The 19068-nt window shown below is 40.1% G+C and overlaps 1 protein-coding gene across 3 annotated transcripts in view; it reads right to left on the bottom strand.

Annotated features, from left to right (window-relative positions):
* HSD3B7 (hydroxy-delta-5-steroid dehydrogenase, 3 beta- and steroid delta-isomerase 7) overlaps positions 1 to 19068 on the bottom strand; it is a 562140-nt gene that overhangs the window by 138268 nt on the left and 404804 nt on the right. For all 3 annotated transcript variants that reach the window (XM_044086232.1, XM_044086231.1, XM_044086233.1), the window contains exon 4: positions 12822 to 12930. In XM_044086232.1, the coding sequence (XP_043942167.1) occupies positions 12822 to 12930 (109 nt within the window). The remainder of the gene's footprint in view (positions 1 to 12821; positions 12931 to 19068) is intronic.

The following is a 19068-nucleotide window of genomic DNA, read 5'->3' as shown; positions in this document are numbered from 1 at the left end:
CGTGTTTTATAGCAGGGGGCTGAAAGGAGCTAGGAATTGGCCCAAAACGATGTATCAATATTCATTAAAGATAAATACACCTCCAGATTGGTTAAACAGTATGTCTCCCTGGAGTCACTTCAGGTGCATTAACTGCTGGTCGGACACCTATTCAAGTCATTGCCAGATACCAGACCCCCATTATGAATCAGAACACCCACTCTGCCTATTTCGATCTATTTGAGTCTATCAAGATACATCCAAACACCATGTTTTTTGGCAACTTTAACTATCCATCCATTGACTGGGCAAATTATTTGTGCTCAAACTCATTTGCCCAAAGGTTCCTCGACATTGTTAACTCCAGTGCCCTGGACCAGCTGGTTGACACCTCCCAAGGGGTGCCAATATCCTGGATCTGGTGGTCACCAATATGGGGGACCACTGTAGCACCTCCAATGTAAAGTCCCCCCGGTTAGATTTTACCACAAATTGGTCTCATTCAAAGCAACTATCACACCTAACCCCAACCCAGCAGCAACTAAATTAAACAACTTCTCCAAAGCAGATTATAGCCTCTTATGGGATGGTATAAATAGCTTCACTGCACCTCCCTCAGATGGAACTAGCAACTATGCTGAACTCTATAACAAAGCTTTATACAAACACCTGTATAACTGCATTGACTTTGACTGTACCTGATAGGACCAAAACAAGCTCCTCAAGGAAGAGCAAACCTGCCTGATGGACAACTGCCATTAACAGGCTTTACAATAATATGAAGAAATTGCTGTCTAAAAGTAAGAGGGAGTGAGCCCTCCTAAACAGGAAGCACTCCCTCCTCAGTTTAAACAAGCACATATGACTTTTTGTGAAGTCCTCCAAAGCAGACTATGAGTCCAAATTAGCTTCCTCAACAAAGGACAACCAAAAGGCATTCTATAGTTACACCCATATCCTAAAAGGAAAGGCCCAGATTTGTGCAGAACTGGTAGTTAATGACACAACATATACTGAGTCTGTGGATATAGCTAATCTGTTGGCTGACAGGTTCTGTGAAATCTTCACTCTCCTGTCCTCACCACATGTACCCCATGACATCCATACCACCTGTTCCCTACCTTGTATCTCTAAAGGAGGTCGTAAATAACCTCTCTAAGGCCAAAAACATAGTATCTATGGGACCTGATAACATCCCAGGCTGAGTCCTACATGGGCTCCAACATGAATTAGCAACATCATTGGGTACTCTTTTCAGTCATAGTCTAAGCACCGGCTTCATATTACTTGAATGGAAAACAGCCACTGTTATTCCCTTGCACAAAGGTGATGCTTCCACTGACCCTGGGAACTACTGACCTATTAGCCTGACTAGGATTATTTGCAAGGCCATGGAGTGAATCATCATGCATCATGGACCTTTCAACAAAGATATAGATAATCTCACTTGACCCTTCTCGGTTTGGATTTGTCTAAGGAAGATCATGCCTGTTAAACCTGGTGGACTTCTTTGAGACAGCCATCAAGGCCCTGGATGAGAGGAAATCTGTGCATACAGCCTGCCTGGACTTAGTCAAAGCATTTGACACTATCCCCCCCACTCAAGCATCATTAACAAACTCACCCAACTAGGCATCAACCCTTATATCATTAGATGGGTCACTAATTGACTCACTGATAGAACTCATATAGTCAAAATAGAGGAATTCACTTCCAACAGCAGACCTGTAACCACTGGTGTTCCACAGGGATCAGTCCTGGGACCTCTACTGTTTGGAATCTATTTCTCTGAAGTACAAGCAAAAACTAAAGGTCTATGGCTGATAAAGTTTGCTGATGACTGCAACATTTGAGCATTCATAGAATATCCAAATTATGTCAACATCCTACAAAAGGGTTTTACACAAACAAATGATTGGTGCCAAAGTCATGGCCTTAAACTCAATGCAAAAAATGTATTATCATTCATTTTGGTAAAAGTGATGTTTCTGTTAACTACCACATCAATAGCAACACCTTAAGTATGTACTCCGTTTTGACAGACTTGGGCACACAGGTTGACAGCAACCTTACCTTTGACTGCCATGTCTCCACAGTGGTAAGAACAGCATTCTATATTGCTCATCTCATGAGTAAGGGTATTGCCTTCAGAAAAAAAGAAGTTATTACCTCCATGTACTCTTCCCTCATCAGGTCAATAATTGAGTACAATGCCCCTTTTGGCATGCACCTTTCTAAGCACCTGCAGCAATTGTAGAAACCACAAAGGTTCCTCACAAGGAAAATTCAAGGTCTTCTCCGTCTGTCCTATGGAGATCGTATGAAGTCACTGTCACTTTATTCTGTTTCATACAGACTACTCAGAGGTGATCTGTGCCTTGCATATAAGGCAATCTCTGACCCTGCATTATTTAAATGCTTCATATCTGAAAGTCAAATGCTACAAGTGTTACTTGCTCTAAAGACCTTAACCTGGTATGTGACATAATAAAACCTGCTGAAGGGACAGATTTATCTCCCAAAGGTTACCACACCTTTGGAACAGACTTCCTCTTCATGCGAAACAGAGCACCTCATTGGCCCTCTTCAAACACAATCTGGACGATTGGATGGGTGACCATAAATTCACCCTGGGGGTGCCACCTGTGTCCCTATTGGACATGAGCAATAGGTACTGATTGTGGAAATAAGGGTAGAACTTGGCTAGGCTTGTAAGGGTCCTAGTGCCATTAGCCTAGTAACTTCCTATGATGCTATGATCCTATAAATGTAGGATTTCATGTCATCTGGCAGAAATTCACTCTGGTTGTAAAAACAATGCACTAGCCAAACACCTTTCTCTGCACAGAAGACACACAGGTTTTAAGTAACAGATACTGGATTGCATAGACATGGGTGATCTTGAAGGTGATATCCTGAAGGTACTAGAAAAACGTGAACTCATATGGGAATCCAAGCTGAACTCTTTCAGAAAGCCTGGACTAAATTAGTACTGTTCACTTAAAAGTGTACTGGAACTTAGAAAATTACCACATTGTTTACAGGACTAATTTTATTTTTCTACATTCCTTATTTAAATATTGATTTTAGAGTTATTTTATATGGAGTGTCCACTAACTTTATATGATTTCTCATTTTTTACTGTCCCACACTGGCCAGCATTAAGTCGATGTACTTTTCCTGGTTTAACTTGCTCATTAAATGTACATATGAGGTTGTATTTTGTTTTAATTTTGATTCACTGCTTTTAATATGCATATTGGCTAGTTTTAGTAAGATTTTTTTATAGATATATATTTTTAGGGTTCTTGTGCAAAGACCTGAAGGAGTCTATAGAGATGAAAGTGATCTGTTAACAATAATTTATGGAACTAGATTATGTTTTGGACAATGTATTTTTTCTGGATGCCAAAATATTTTGATTGCCAAATGGGTTTAATCTTTAAATATTTCCAACATGTATTAGAATGTATTTGATAAATCCACAGACTTTGCTTAATAATAATCTGTTTAACAAGAAGTACCACATCATTATTAATTTTATTTTAAGTGCATACATTTAAATTATTAGGACATTTAGTAAGTAGCGTCTATATTACAACAGCGAACACTTAAAATAGCGAACGTTGTATAATTGACTCAAAAAAATGAAAACACAAAATTCCGAAAAACAGAACAGTGATTTTTTTTCCCCAGGGAAAAAAATATCTAGTCTGAAAAAAAAAAACACAAAATAAATGGGGGTGCTGCACCCCCCAGACCCACCATGTGGGGGGATGGCCCCCACACCCCCCCTACTTAAATATACCCACTCCGAGATTGCACCACAGTAGTGGAAATGACAAAGTCCTGAAAATGGCCCAGTGATTTATTTTTTTTCCCTGGGACATTTAGCTGTCGATTAAACAGCAATCGCTATATTAAGCATTCGCTTACTTAATAGGGAACCAGTAAGTAGGGCAGTACCAGCTTGAATATCACATTGATAAGTATGGGGGCAGGGATTTCAGTTTGCTAACATGTATACCAATACACTTTGTATTACAACAAAATGAACCACTCTCAAACCTGATAACAGGTATATAGTCAGAAAGTTTAGGATAAAACTATCATTCTGTTTATTTTTTGTTTGGTTTGGATCACTTGTCTGTGTGCTTAATAAGGGATTTTCAAATGGTAAAAGACTGCCTACCCTGCTTGGATTACTTCTGAATACTAATAGAGTTAATATTTCTGTATAATATTAATAATATTTCAGAATAAGTTTATATTTTTTGATTTAGGACATTTGTAAGTTCCCTATTTCTACTACCATTTTCTGATTTTTTTTCTGTTTTTTGATATACAGTGATTAACTAGACATACAGGAATTGAAAAACTTTCACACAGAGAAGTTTCTTACACTGTTTTGTTTTGGACCCACTATCCTTGGGTTGTTTGAGACTTAAGGGATACCATGGAGATTACTTGTTTCTTGTTTGGCACTTTGGTTACTAAGACCAACGTTTTTCTTCTGTAAAAGGATCCTGCATTTGGTGTGGAATTCCAGCATTTTGAAACATGGATAATGACAGACTAAGAGATTTACTACTTGTACCTACCTGGAATGGGAAAGAAGCAGATCAAATTACAAACTGATACAGAAAATGGAGAGGGTAGACAGGGCCCAGAAAGTGCGAATTCAGAGACTGTTTATAAATAGAAAAGTAACTGAAACGCATGCAGGGGCTCTACTGGGAACACATTTATTTCCAACAAAGCATAGATAAGAAGAGACTACCCAAGGGACTCAGACTGAACAAAAGACTAATGTTGAAAAGTATGGATGATTCGCTTTCTAAGGAATGGGAAGATGTTTTAGAGGATGCCAGCTACATGCTTCTTCATCTGAAATTAAGGAACAACCGTAGTGTGCAAGAAGCTGATATCACAATTTAAAAGCAGCACTGGAGAATAAGAACCACGATGACCTGGATGCTAAACTTCAGCTGCTTAAAGAAAGAGTTAAAGGATAGGAGCAGTGCATTAAAGAAAGAACGATTAATAAAATGAAACGACATCAACTGGACACAGAAGACCCTGCAAGACTTTTTAGGAGGTACAATACCTTTAATAGTAATAATAACATTATTAGAATCAGCTTCTGTTCAAGATTCAACTAAAAACTCAAACAGTGCAAGCCTTTTATTTAGGATTCCCCTATTCCTTTCATTTTGTCTATTCTCTGACATCGGTCCCTCATAGGGGTAGTCCCAGACCGCCTGTTGTAAAAGCAAACTTTACTTAGCCAAAAGTGAAAAGGTACCAGCTAGCTACAACAAGTAATTGTCACTTTAAGCCTTCCTGTGTATTTCCCAACACGGACAGACCAGGCAACCTTTCTACTGCCACTGGATTTGCAAGCCCAGTTTTCATAATGTAAAAGCACAATGCAGTTTTTAGGAAGAGCACATTTTGGTACACCAGTGTTAAAAGGTTCATAGGTTCATAGGTGGGTATTAGGCTATCTGCCCGAATGCATTTATAAGCCTAGCCAGAATGTGCTGGCTTTCGCCACCCCCTTAGATTAGTTCCCTGTGCCTCTGTCCAGCAGAGCCACTGAAGTGATCCCCGTGGTAAACTTTCTGTTTCCCATCCACTCGTTAAGGTTTCTTTTGAAAAGCGTTAGCGAGGAGCTCTGCCTAATGTAGATTGGGATCTTGTTCCAAAGCATGGGAAGTCTCTGGGACAGGAATCTACCCCTCCAGCAGGTCCTATTTATTATTGTGGTGACGTTTAGATCCCTAGAGAGTGTGGCTCGAGGGGATAAGGTTTTCTTTAGGTGGAGCATGTCCATCAATTCTGGGTTGGACATGGCCTTGTATGTCAGGTAGAGATCACGTCTGAGTAGGCGGTATGCAACCGAGTACAACTGAAGTTTCTTCAGTTGAGCTGCATAGAGCATCTGTTTGAGGCCATTGATCCTCTTGGTGAGGTACTTCTGTGGTCTTTCCAGCTGTTGCAGGTGTCTTGTAAGGTACATTCCAAATGGGGTGTTGTACTCTAAGATGGGTCTGATGAGTGATGAGTAGAGGGGCACAATGACCTCTTTTGATCTCGATGTGAACCCTTTCGTGATTAGGTGGGCCACGTAGAAGGATTTTCTAACCACTTTGGCAATGTGATTATCAAAGGTGAGATTACTATCTACTTGGGTCCCCAGATCCCTTATTACGTCTTCCATATTTAGGGTACTACCATCTATGTGGTAGTTTGTGGGTACTTTGTTTTTTCCAAAGGAGATGACTATGCACTTTCTGGCATTTAGCTTGAGGCCATGATTTTGTCACCAGTATCCGTCTCAGTGAGACCCTTTTGGAAGATGTCTGTGTCAGCCGGAGAGTCAGTTATAGCCCCTAGTTTGCAGTCATCTGCGAACTTGGTCAGCCATAGTCCTTCTGTGCTTGGCTGTACCTCTGAAAAGTATATGCCAAACAGGAGGGGTCCTAGGACTAAGCCCTGGGGAACGCCACTTGTAACCGGTTTAGATTCAGACCAAGCTCCCACAGCTCTCACCATGTGGGTTCTGTCCATGAACCAGTTGGCAACCCATCTTGTGACGTAGGGGTTTATGTTCAGGCTGGTGAGTTTGTCTATAACACCAGAATGGGGAATGGTGTTGATGGCCTTAGCGAGGTATAGGTAGGCTGTGTGTACCACCTTTCCCTCGTCTATAGCCTTGGTAACTGTCTCAAAGAAGTCCACCAGGTTAGGAGGCATGACCTGCCCTTAACAAAGCCAAACTGGGTAGGGTCCAGTGTTTGGAGGTTCCCAATGTCTCTCTTAATGAGTTACATGATGATGCACTCCATAGCCTTGCAGACCAAACTAGTCAGGCTTATAGGGCGATAGTTCCCAGGGTTTGTTGTGGCTCCACCTTTGTAGAGAGGAATAACCGTTGCTGTGTGCCACTCTATGGGTGTATAGCCTGTGGAGAGGCTGAGTTTGAACAGTGTGTTTAGGTGAGGGGTGAGTTCGTCTTTGAGCTCATGTAGGACGCAGCCTGGGACACCATCTGGTCCCATTAATGCTGTGTTTTTGGCTTTGGAGAGGGCTGTTTTAACCTGAGTGTCTGTGATTTCAGAAACTCTACATTCTTCTGGTATGGTTATGGGCCCTTTTGGGGGTGAGAGGGGGGTGAAGTTTGCACTGAACCTGTCTGCCAGGATGCTGGTGATATCGGACAGTTCAGTGTATTTTGTGCCATTCTGCACTAACTCTGAGCAGATCTGAGCATTGCCACTTAGATTCTTGATATAGGTAAAGAATGCCTTGTGGTTATCTTTGGAGTCCTTAGCAATTTTTCTTTCGAAGCTAGCCTTGGATGATTTTATGAGGGATCGTAGTTTCTTGCTGATACTGATCAGGGATGTCTTCCCCTCTTGGGATTTTACTCTTTTCTGTACTCTTTTCCTCCTTCTGTTGTATAGCTTGTTTATAGCAGGAGGCCACCAGACTAGCTTCCTTTTCTTGGAGGAGTGAGTCTTGGTTTTCCTTGGGATAGCATGATCCATGCATTCTTGTAGGTGCCCATAGAATGTATTAGTAAAGGATTTTGCAGCTTGGACAGTGTTATCCTTCAGCATGGGGGCTTTGAAACTTTCCACCTCGGTCTTAAGTAATGTGAAGTTTGCTCTTGAAAAGTTTTTCATGGTGGCTTTCTTGTCCGGGGGTGGGGGCAGAATGTGGATATCTAAAGTGATTTGTTTTTGGTCAGATCTAACCAGCGAGGGGTTGACCTCTGGTGTGGAACACCGGTTGCCCATGTTGGTGATGGCCAGGTCCAATATGTTGTCACCTCTAGTGGGAGTGTTGACCAGTTGAACCAGGGAATTTGAGTTTATAAATTCTAGGAAAAGATGGGCAAGAGAGTTAGTACTTGAGTAGTTCTCCCCGTTAATGTTTGGGTAATTGAAATCACCCAATATTAGGGTGTTTGGTAGAACCTTTATGTTTCCCAGTGTTTCCAGAAATGCGGAATGGGGGTCCTGGGACATGGTTGACGATCTGTAGCAAGCTACAATTTGAATTACAATTCTGTCCATTGTTAGTTGCACGTGGATGATCTCTGAAGCATCGTGCTGCGCCACTAACCTGGAGGTGTGGGTATCCTTGATGAATATGGATACACCCCCGCCTTTTGTATTTCAGTTTGGGTTCTGTGGCCGAAATGTATGGTATGAGTTGTAGACTGGTAGTGCTGGGGTGCTCTCTGCAGCCTTAAACCAGGTTTCTGTTACTGCACACATATCGATTTTCTCCATACTGAGGAGTGCCTCAAGTGCATGCATTTTGAGGTTTAGACTTCTGGCATTGAGTAGCATTACCCTCAGTTTTTTGTTACTTGTGCTATTTACGGAGGTGGGTTTGTCTTTTGAGGCCTTGCCTAAAAAAGGCACTATGGGGGTGGCAAGAGCCTTGGCAAGTATTCAAAAGCCTAAGGGTGACAGTTGCAAGCCGTCTCTAGCGAAGCAGCGTGGCTTGTTGAGCATGTCATCCCAGGCAGACAAACACTGGATCCCCTTTGAATGACACCAGAAACTTAGCCAATTGTTGAAATCGAGAATTTTTTCTTTATACCGTGGTATCATTCTTGGTGAGGGCAGGATGCTTCTCAGGGTCAGGGTCATACCGGCCTGGGCTATGTGATCAGAGAGCTCTTCCATGTCTCTTTTCATGTAGTCCAGGGAGGTATGGCTCAGGTCATTCACACCAACATGGACAATGACAGAGTTATATTTGTACTTGTTCTGGAGTGACCTGAGTGCTTGTGTTATGTGGCGGATCCTGGCACCCGAAAGGCAGCCAACAGTAACCTTCTCCTTATTCAGCCTAGTAAGTGGGACGTCAGTGTGCCTGACTATAGAGTCACCTATTACTAGTATGTTGGATATGTTATTTTGCCTTAAGGGCTGTGATTGCATGGCACACTGGTTTTGTGAAGTATGTGTTTCATGGTTTGTGTTGGGGGGGGGGTGGAGGTTGCTTTGATGTCTGCTTTGGAGGGCCCTGTTGCTTTTGCATATTTTTATTTAGAGACTCCGAGTATGTTTTAATGTATTTACGTGTGTTTTTTGCAGGTGCTGGTTTAATGGGTCTGTGTGAGACTGGTGGTGTGATGCCAGTATTTCCCTTCTCCTCTTGACTGTCTGATCCAGTCTTAGGTTGAGTGAGCTTAGACTCTAGTTTGGCTGTGTAACTGCATCTCTCGCATGTATTAGTGTGGTATGAGGAGGGGCTTGTCTGTGTACATGAGGCAGTTGTAACATTGCCTCAAAATGCCCAGATTCACCAGTTGGACTGGAGAGTACACTTGAAACTGCCCTTTGGACATGCCTGGATAGGTACAGTGAACTGTTTTACTGGATGGCTGGTAAGGTCGAATAGAGAGCCTTGTCCTACTGTACAGTACAGGAGGGTCTAATGCTAGGATTTATAAGTGCTTGCTATGAGTTTTGAGCAAGTGCCGGGCTGAGAAATGAATGGCTTGAGTGCTTAAGTTGAAAGCTTGTCTAGTTCCAAGGAAAAAATTGAAGAGGAGACTTTGTGGAGGCGGGAATAGTTTTACCCTAGCTAACCGGCACTGCCCGGTGCGCAAAACTAGGCAAATATGGTATTTATAGCAGGAAAATGAAAAAGATAGAAACTAGCCCAAAATGGCCAATAAACTACTAATTTCTGGGCTGAAACCACTCCCCCAGGGACAGATAGGCTGCTCAAAGCTCCCCTCTCTCACAGGTGAACAGAGAAACTTCCTTCTATCCAAGTAAGGTATGGGCAAACACAGAGATTTGTAACACAGCCCTGAATTCAGCACTAACTTGAAAACTGGACTACTAGCTTAGAAAGGTGGGAAACAAGTGTATATATATATATATATATATATATATATATATATATATATATATATATATATGTGTGTGTGTGTGTGTGTGTGTATATATATATATATATATATATATATATATATATATTTTTTTTTTTTTCCAGAAAATAAAGCAGATACACTCAAAAAACAGTTTAAAAGCACAGAAAAGGATACTTATTGTTATATATCGTAGATCAGAGTTGTAGTCAATGCCCCCAATAATAAAGTAGGAAGAAACACAAATACAGTAAAAGCAGATGAATAAAGTACAATTTCATATATATATATATATATATATATATATATATATATATATATATATATATATATAAACAATAGAAAAATGAACAAACTGATTTAAACAAGTTACCCAATTAACCAGAAAAAAGCTCAAAACTGAGCCTTGTTCCAACAGTCTTCAATAAGACAAGTTCTAAATGCACACCCCTGCTTACTAGGGTGCAGGGGAACCTTCTCCAAAAAAAGATGGCCTGGATCAGTGCTCAAGTTATACAAACAAAGCTAGATTCAGCAGGCCTGAATCTGGTCTATGCTACAGCAACAAGGCACACCAATTTCAAAAAGAAACAGTTCAAATAAGCAGGCACAATAAGCCTTTAACCAGAAATTCCCAGTTCAGAAGGGTGGAATCCAGCCTCTCCTCCCACAAGAGTGCAGACCACAAACCTTCTTAATGTAAAATAACTGGCCTGAAGCCCAAGTGCTTAAGCCAGAACTAATACACTTTTAGAATAGCAGACACTGGGCCTTCAATCAGCAATTCCCAGCTTAGAAGGATGTAAGCTACCTGTCCTGCCACAACAGTGCAGAGCACAAACCTTCTTAATGTAAAACAGCCTGTATGAAGCCCAAGTGCTTAAACCAAAAGACTTAGAATAACAGTTACAATTTAATCAGGCTACGACCAAGCAGTAATATATGCAGCAGAATAAATAAAATTGAGTACTTTTAAGAAAGGCAAAATGAAGTAGGAGGAAACACAAATACACTAAAAGCAAATGAATAAAGTGCAAACATTTTTTTAAGTGCAAGAAGAGGGGAAGGAAGAACCTAAGTGGGCTGGCCTTCTCAAATCTTCTCTCTGTATTATGCAGAGTGAACACTAGACTCAGAATATGATCTAACTGTACTCAGTTAATTGAGCAAATGAGATGGACCCAGAAGGAGTGTTCTAATCCAGACTTACAGGAGGGACGGGCAATTCCAGAGCCACCAACACTAATACCAACACAGGAACATGGAGGGAGTGTGGGGAACTAACTGCAGAGATACACACAGCACACTGTTCAGAAACACACAATTAGGAAACAGAAAAAGATGAAAATACAGTACTTTTAAAACTGCAAGTTTGTACTTAACAAAAGACTACAATTCACTACTGCAAGTTTCACTTAGCTTCAGCTTGTAATGCAGATGTTTGCAGTTTGTAGTTGGGCGGCACAGTGGTGCAGTGGTTAACATTGTCACCTCACAGCAAGAGGTTCTCCGGTTCGATTCTCGGCTGGGGTGCCTTCTGTGTGGAGTTTGCATGTTCTCCCTGTGTTCGCGTGGATTTCCTCCAGGTACTCCGTTTTTTTCCCACATTCCAAAGACATGCATCTGGTGCATTTCTCCCCTGGCCTCCGCTGAAAACAGGCTCTGTGGAACCTAGTCGGACATTCCCGGTCAAAATATGTTAAATAAAAAAAATAAAAATAAAAAATAAATAAATTGTAGCCAAGCAAGTCTTTCAGGAGCTGAGCATAAAATGATTTCTCAAACCTTGTGGCTAGCACTTAAAGTACAGCGGAATCCCTCTAGGCTATTAAATATCAGATAACAAAGAAGTGATACCAACACCCGCTCTTATAGCAAAATAACTGCAGAGAGACACACAGCACACTGTTCAGAAACACACAGTTAGGAAACAGAAAAAGATGAAAATACAGTACTTTTAAAACTGCAAGTTTGTACTTAACAAAAGACTAAAATTCACTACTGCTTGAAAACTGTTTGGGAACATGCCTAAATGCTATGCATGATGCTTAAGTGATCATCTCTACTAGAAAAGACAGTGAGTTTTCTGAGAGAAATCACCATAGCAGCAGATCTCTAATGACGATGTCACTGTAACTGCATGAGTACTCACCCATGGGAGAGGAACTAAAAGGGGGGCAACTGGTGGGGAAGGAACAGAAAAGGTTAGAGAGGAGAGTTGGAATAACCAGAAGGGAAGTAGAGCGTCAGGAGTGAATTTTCTTTTTATGAAAATGGAGTTGTATGTTAAGAAGGAACTCGAAGAAGAGATTTAACAGCAGTTATAAACATCAGAAGATTGGAAGATGATTTTGGACCCTGCAGTAAAACGCAGTCATTTTCATCCTCTTGTATACAGGTATGTCATGTTCATGTGACAGTGAATATCTTACAGTCAGTATTATTTGCTTGCCATATGTTTACTAAGCTTTCATTAAGGTTTCTCAAATTGAAAACTAAAAAAAGAATGCTACCCACCAACGCTGTACTAATAGGGGGAGTCAAAAAATAATATGTGAGTGCGGATTCATAGCAAAACCTGTATTAGCTTACACAAGGGGAAATTAGAATCCCAAAATTTCAGACTAAGTTGCGACTGTTGCTGGTGTGCAGAATCCCAAATTTCATATACTACCTACCTACATGATCTATCGTTTTGTTGTGTACATTTAACATGACTGCACTTTCTTTACTCCATTTGTAAGACATGGGAGCATTGTCTGATGTATTTTCAAAGAAACAGTTTGTGCATAATAAAATCATTGAATAAAATCATCCCCTTATTATTAGAGCACAAATAAAGTACGATGTGGAAAAAGAGAAATGTAAAATGTCAGCAAAATAATGACATAATAACTCAGTGTCTTATTTAATGACTGTCCTCTTAAATATGTTTTACCTGAAGAAAGGGTCCCCGTTCATGTTTGGTCCGACCACTTCCATGCTGCTGGTGTAGATCAGGTATTGTATCCCATGATCCTCACAGGCCTGAATCACATGCTGTGTACCTGCGACAAATACCATTGACAGAAATTAGACACAAAGGATTGTTTCAGTTTGTGTTACTTCTACTGAAAATGCTACTTTACAGAGACTACCCAGAAAGTGATACTTAGACAAAAGGTTTTTTAGACAGGTAGACAGGCAGGCAGGCAGTTAAATGTGAGGTTTCAGCAGGGCAGAGACCATTTTTACCGGAGGATTTGGGAAAGAAGCCTCCAACAGTAAGAAACAAACAGAAGCACTACATTTTAAAGATAAAATATGACATAATATGCAAAATACAGTTCAAAATAGTGTACAACACAATCTGCAAGATTCAGTTCAAGATGTAAAGTGATGACATATCAGAGCTATAAAGCAGCAGCAAAGCAAGTTGTCATAAAACTGAGTAATATAGTTGGCTGGCATTGGAGAACATACAGATATATTCAGATTTACGGCAGACAGCATACATTAAAATATTATATTACTGTACTGGTAAGCAGGAGAAAAACAAATATGTGGAGTATACGATCACAGTCCTGGCTTCTTAGAAAATGCATGCCTCTAAAATCAGATGTATGTGCTGACTGAGTACAAGAGGAAAAAGAGGATTGCTAAAATAGAAGACATTTTCTGAGACATGGGAGAGGAACTAAAGGGGGGCAATTGGTGGGGAAGGAACAGAAAAGTTAGAGAGGAGAGTTGGAGTAACCAGAAGGGAGGTAAAGCGTCAGGAGTGAATTTTTTTATGCAAATGGAAGTTGCATGTTAAGAAAGAACTCGAAGAAGAGATTTAACAGGAGTTATAAGCATCAGAAATATTACAACTAGGAGGACCCAGGTGATTTTTGAGCAGCAAACTTAAAGAATACATGTTAAAAAGTGCAATGCACTAAATAATGACAAAACATAAATAGTGTTTTTACCTCTATGGTATTTCAAGTTGCAAAAGAGAAGTGTTTGTTTATCTGAACATTGTTTTAAGTAACTTAAGCAATATTGGCTTACACTTGTAAAGAATTAAATGTTTATTTTTAGATATTAAGCGCCACTCCTAGGTCCTAACACAGGTAGGTGTAACCAAGCGCATGCTATATAAATCATGGTGCATATTTCTTAAAAATAATTGCTTTGTTTTGTACAATGAGATATGCTAGAATTTATTTGAATTTGTCTATGTAGTAATGCTTGTATTAATGGCTATTTTTTATAACTAGAGTTTGCTGTTTAGCTGAAGGTGGAATTGTGGATTAAGTCTTACTAAGCTTGAAACAGTGTAGTACTGCAGTATATTGTTTTTGAGTTACTGTTTTTATAGAGGCAAGATTGCTATTTATGTTATGTATCTATGATAACTGTTATAAATGTTACCAAACCTACCCAACATGTCCTAACTCTTGCTTTTGCTCCCCTCTCCATTGTTGTTTTTTCTCTCTCCTCTCAGCACCATACTCTCCTGTGCTATCTCCTGCACTAGTCTCTTGAAATCAGCCTGCCTTGGGGAATGAACTCATTCTGAATGCTTGCAGTGGCAATCTCAAAGCCTAATCTCCCTGCAACCAGTCTCACGTTAAACAGAAAGTATGTTGTTGGTCTCTATATCCTGCCTATATTTTCTGTAAACCATTGTAATACATCCTTCCAGAGAACCAACGTAGGCTTCAGGCCAGCACAGACAGCAGTCTCCACCGCCTTTTCTTAACTTATATATTACCCACATACCTCCTAACCCACACAGTACTCCCTATTACTTGTAGTCACCCCCTTCTAGTTACACAACCAGACAGTCTCCTTCTTTTATCTCCTGTAATATCAAACCCGGACAAAGGTGACACCCCACAACCCAGCTTTATCTCTTGGGTACCTCCTGCCGTGTTTTATTTCACAAATCCTTGAATTCCTAAGACTACCTAACCTACTAGTTCTTCACTCTTGTCTTACCCGGGTTACATCCACCAACCCCACTCTTTGACTTCTTACTAAACTCTGCTCTTGCTTACTGCATACAGCTCTTCTGATTGTTTTCCTGACAAAAGTTTTACTAACAGTTTCTACCGCTCCGTTAAGCCTCTGCGGCTCACTCATCCCCTCCCTACCCCCAAATCCCACCCACCCCAGGGTCCTACCTTTATACTTCCTAGACCACACCTCTTCCTCCATCCCACCCCTTCCTCTGTCATCACTTCCTACCCTCACCTCCTTCCCACCACTTTAATCCTATCACACAGCATATTCTTTCATCCTACTCTATACAAACACTCTCTCTCTATACTGCCTCCCTACACACTACTTCAGCTATCCACATCCACTAACTTTATCCTAACACATCACACTCCTACATTTAATTGATACTACCCTCTCTCCCTTCTCCTCCTAATACTGTCTAAGCTTCCACCTTCTTATTACCAACTAATACTCTTACAATGATGAATCAAAACATCCCACCCTTTATCTCACTATTACTTATACCATTACTACTACCTTCCTTAATGCTCACTCATCTACTCACCTTCCTTGAAAACCCACTTGACCCACTGCTGTATTATCCCAAAACAGAAACGATCACACTAAACTCACACCCACAACTTACACATGCTAATATCACATTCTCTTCTAAATACATACTTCCTAAATTTCATCGAACACAACACACAAAATATAATAACCTCAATCCCAGGAAATGTCTATTTCATTACAGTAGAATCCACTACCATTACTTTCTAAACATACTACTCTTTAAAAGATGGCGACATCCACCCTAACCCAGGGCCTTTAACTTCTCCTTCTTCATCCTCAACTCCAAAAAGTATCCTACCCATATATTTTCCAAACAATCTAACTCCCTTACTATTGCTCATCTTAATATACGCAGCATAAACAATAAAATTACCCAATTACAAGCCCTGACTGAAATCTACTCCTTTGATATTCTATGCTTAACAGAAACTTGGTTAAAACCTACAACCAAAGACAATCAGATCATCCCACCGGGATATAATATCCTAAGACTTGACCGAACTTCCAAAAGAGGTGGAGGAGTTGCTATCCTATATAAACCTCACCTACATGTAACCACCTATGACCTCGAACTACCTCTAGACTCCAGTGCAGAGATTCTTATCTCTAAACTCCTTATTAACAATTCCAAATCTATCTATATCATCTGTCTGTACATACCCCCTGGTAACAACATAGCAACTATGGAATCTATTCTCTCCTGGCTATCCCAAAACCTACCTCAAGAAACAATAATCCTAGGTGATACAAATATAGACTGGACCTCCTTCTGCAGTAACCTCCCTTCCAACCACATAAACCTATATGGGTATTCCCAAACTATCACCTCCCCTACCAGGACAAATAAATCCAATAAGAAATCTAGCCTTTTAGACTGGATTCTGATTAACCGTCTTCCCCATACTTATGAATCAGGAACTCTCCCAGATGATTTAAGTGACCACTCCCTTACCTATATAATCAGACATAAAACTAGCTGTCCCTCTCCCACATCCACAATAAGCATCAGATCCAAAAGAACTTTAACTCTGAACTATTCCAGATGGAACTAAAAGCATGTAACTGGTCACCACTACAAACTTTATCCTTAGATGAAGCCACTTACTTTAACACCAACTTCCTTACCATCCTGAACCACCATGCCCCAACCAGACAAATTAGAACAAAACCAAACATGCACCATGGCTCTCTAAAGAAACCAAACAAAAATCAAAGATAGAAACAAACAATGGATAATATGGAAAAAGACTCAAAGTCCCATCCACCAACAAACCTTCAAACAACTAAGAAACCAAACCAAAAAAGCTGTAATATTAGATAAAAAAAACTACTACCTACTATCCCAACAAGTGAATCACTCCAAACCACAAAAGTTCTGGTCCAGCATCAATCAACTACTCCACCCAGGAAAATCAACCACTCCTAGCCCTCAAAATACTGAACACAAAACTTCAATAAATATAGCTAATGATTTTAACACATTCTTCACTAACACTATACAAACACTAGCTAGCCATGCTCTCCCTCAGCAGACCAACTACCTGCAGAATTTCTGCAACTAGCTGCTAAAGCCATTGCCCTCCCAATATCAATCCTGATCAACAGAACCATTACTGAAAGCTATATCCCTTCTATATGGAAAATCTCCCATATTATCCCCTCCACAAAGGTGGCCAATCTACCGAGCTTTCCAATTATCGACCTATTGCCCTCCTCTCACCTCTAGCTAAGATTATGGAAAAATGCATCCACAAACAACTGCTTCAACACTTAACACAAAATAACATTCTAGCTAACTGCCAGCATGGTTTTAGACCTTCACATAGTACCTCCACTGCCCTTCTCTCCTTCACAGATACTATCAACAAACACCGTAGTCTAAACAAACTCTCTTCTGCCCTATTCATTGACTTATCTAAAGCCTTTGACATGGTGAATCACCAAATTCTTATTACCATAATAAAATCCCTATCACTTGACACATCCTCCATACAGTGATTCCAGTCCTACCTTGACAATAGACAGCAGGCAGTACTATGGCACAAGTCCCTCTCTACCCACTTACCAGTCAACCTCGGTGTCCCCCAAGGATCCATCCTTGACCTCTACTCTTTCCATTTTCATCAATGACCTCCACCTAGCCATCCCTCAAGCCTCATGTATACAATATGCAGATGATTCTACACTTATATGCTCAGCCTCATCCTCTTCAGACCTCCTATACCTTACCCAACAAGTCTTCAACACAGTAGAGAAATGGTTTACTCACAGATGCCTTCTCTTAAACCCCAAAAAGACTAAACTCCTTCTATTCTCTCCCACCAGCAAATACCCCCCATTGGATTTCACAGTCACTTCTATCAACAAGACTATTATATCTCCTGAAGCTACCACTAAACTACTAGGAGTCACCATCGACAATAAACTAAACTTCGATATACATATAAACAATACTATAAAATCAGTTAATAAAAATTGGGCTCCCTGTATCAGATTAAATCTTTTCTCCTACCCTCTGCTCGTACAATAATAGCACACACACATCTAATAGCTCCTCTTCTATATGCCTCAACCATCTTTACTAAACTATCTAAACACAACCTCAGCAAACTGGAAAGGTCCTATAATAACATCGCCAGATTTGCCACAGGAAACCCATTTCGAACCCATCATTGCCTCAATTTAAAACAGCTAGGCTGGCTTGAACTACAGAACCTAATCAAATTCAATCAACTAACTATAGCTCACAAAACCCTTTACACACCATCCAAAACACCAGCTCTATCCACACTAATCACTCCCTACAAGAACCTAGATTCCCTTAGGTCTTCACATAAACTCTTAGCTAGTTCTACCAAAACAAACAACAAGGCCGGTGACTCTCTTTTTTCTAATACAGTAGGGAAAGCCTGGAATCTTCTACCAAATGACATTTCTACACTTCCCTCACTATCCATTTTCAAAAACAATCTGAAAGTATATCTCAAATCTCACTGGCTATGTTACTGTTCCAAACCTGACTAGCTCTATAGTCACCCTAAACTCTGATCTTCCCCTTCTTTTCCTTCAGAAAAAAAAAAAAAAATGTTTTTTGGTTCTGCCATATGAACTGCATCTACTGTTAAGAGTGAATTCTATACTGACAATTTACTTTGAATTGTTAGAATTTATCCTGTAAATCAGTCTGTTTTTGCTTGTATTTTTTGTATTGATTTTGTTTATATGCTTAACTCTCAGAAATTTGTTAATTTAGCTGTATTTACCTAGGAGCTTTTCTCCCCGGGCCTCTACTGAAAATGGACATGTATCCAGTTAGACTAGCCCGGTAAACAAATGTAAAATAAAATAAATAAATAAAATACATTTTTTTTTAAATTGCAATATTCATCACGATTTGTGGAATGCTTTTTGTTAAATAATAAAAAGGTATACTGTCCACAAGTGTGCCTTCTCTGGATTTGTGAATAGGCTGGACTACACTTCTGGGGGAGGAACTACATTCCAGAAGCTGGCAAACAGCTTTAAAAATTTCTGGCAATGTGCCTGAGTGCCATGAATTTGTACTCATCTACTGAAAAAATACAAGCAATTCATCAAACAACATAACCAAAGCACATAACAAAACAAAAAGTGTTTTTTTTTTC

The sequence above is a fragment of the Protopterus annectens genome, chromosome 10.part0 (assembly GCF_019279795.1).
Source record: "Protopterus annectens isolate FY-2018-M chromosome 10.part0, PAN1.0, whole genome shotgun sequence".
Lineage (NCBI taxonomy): Eukaryota > Metazoa > Chordata > Ceratodontiformes > Protopteridae > Protopterus > Protopterus annectens.
Note: the sequence above shows the minus strand (reverse complement) of the source record. Positions and strands in the feature narration are given on the sequence as shown.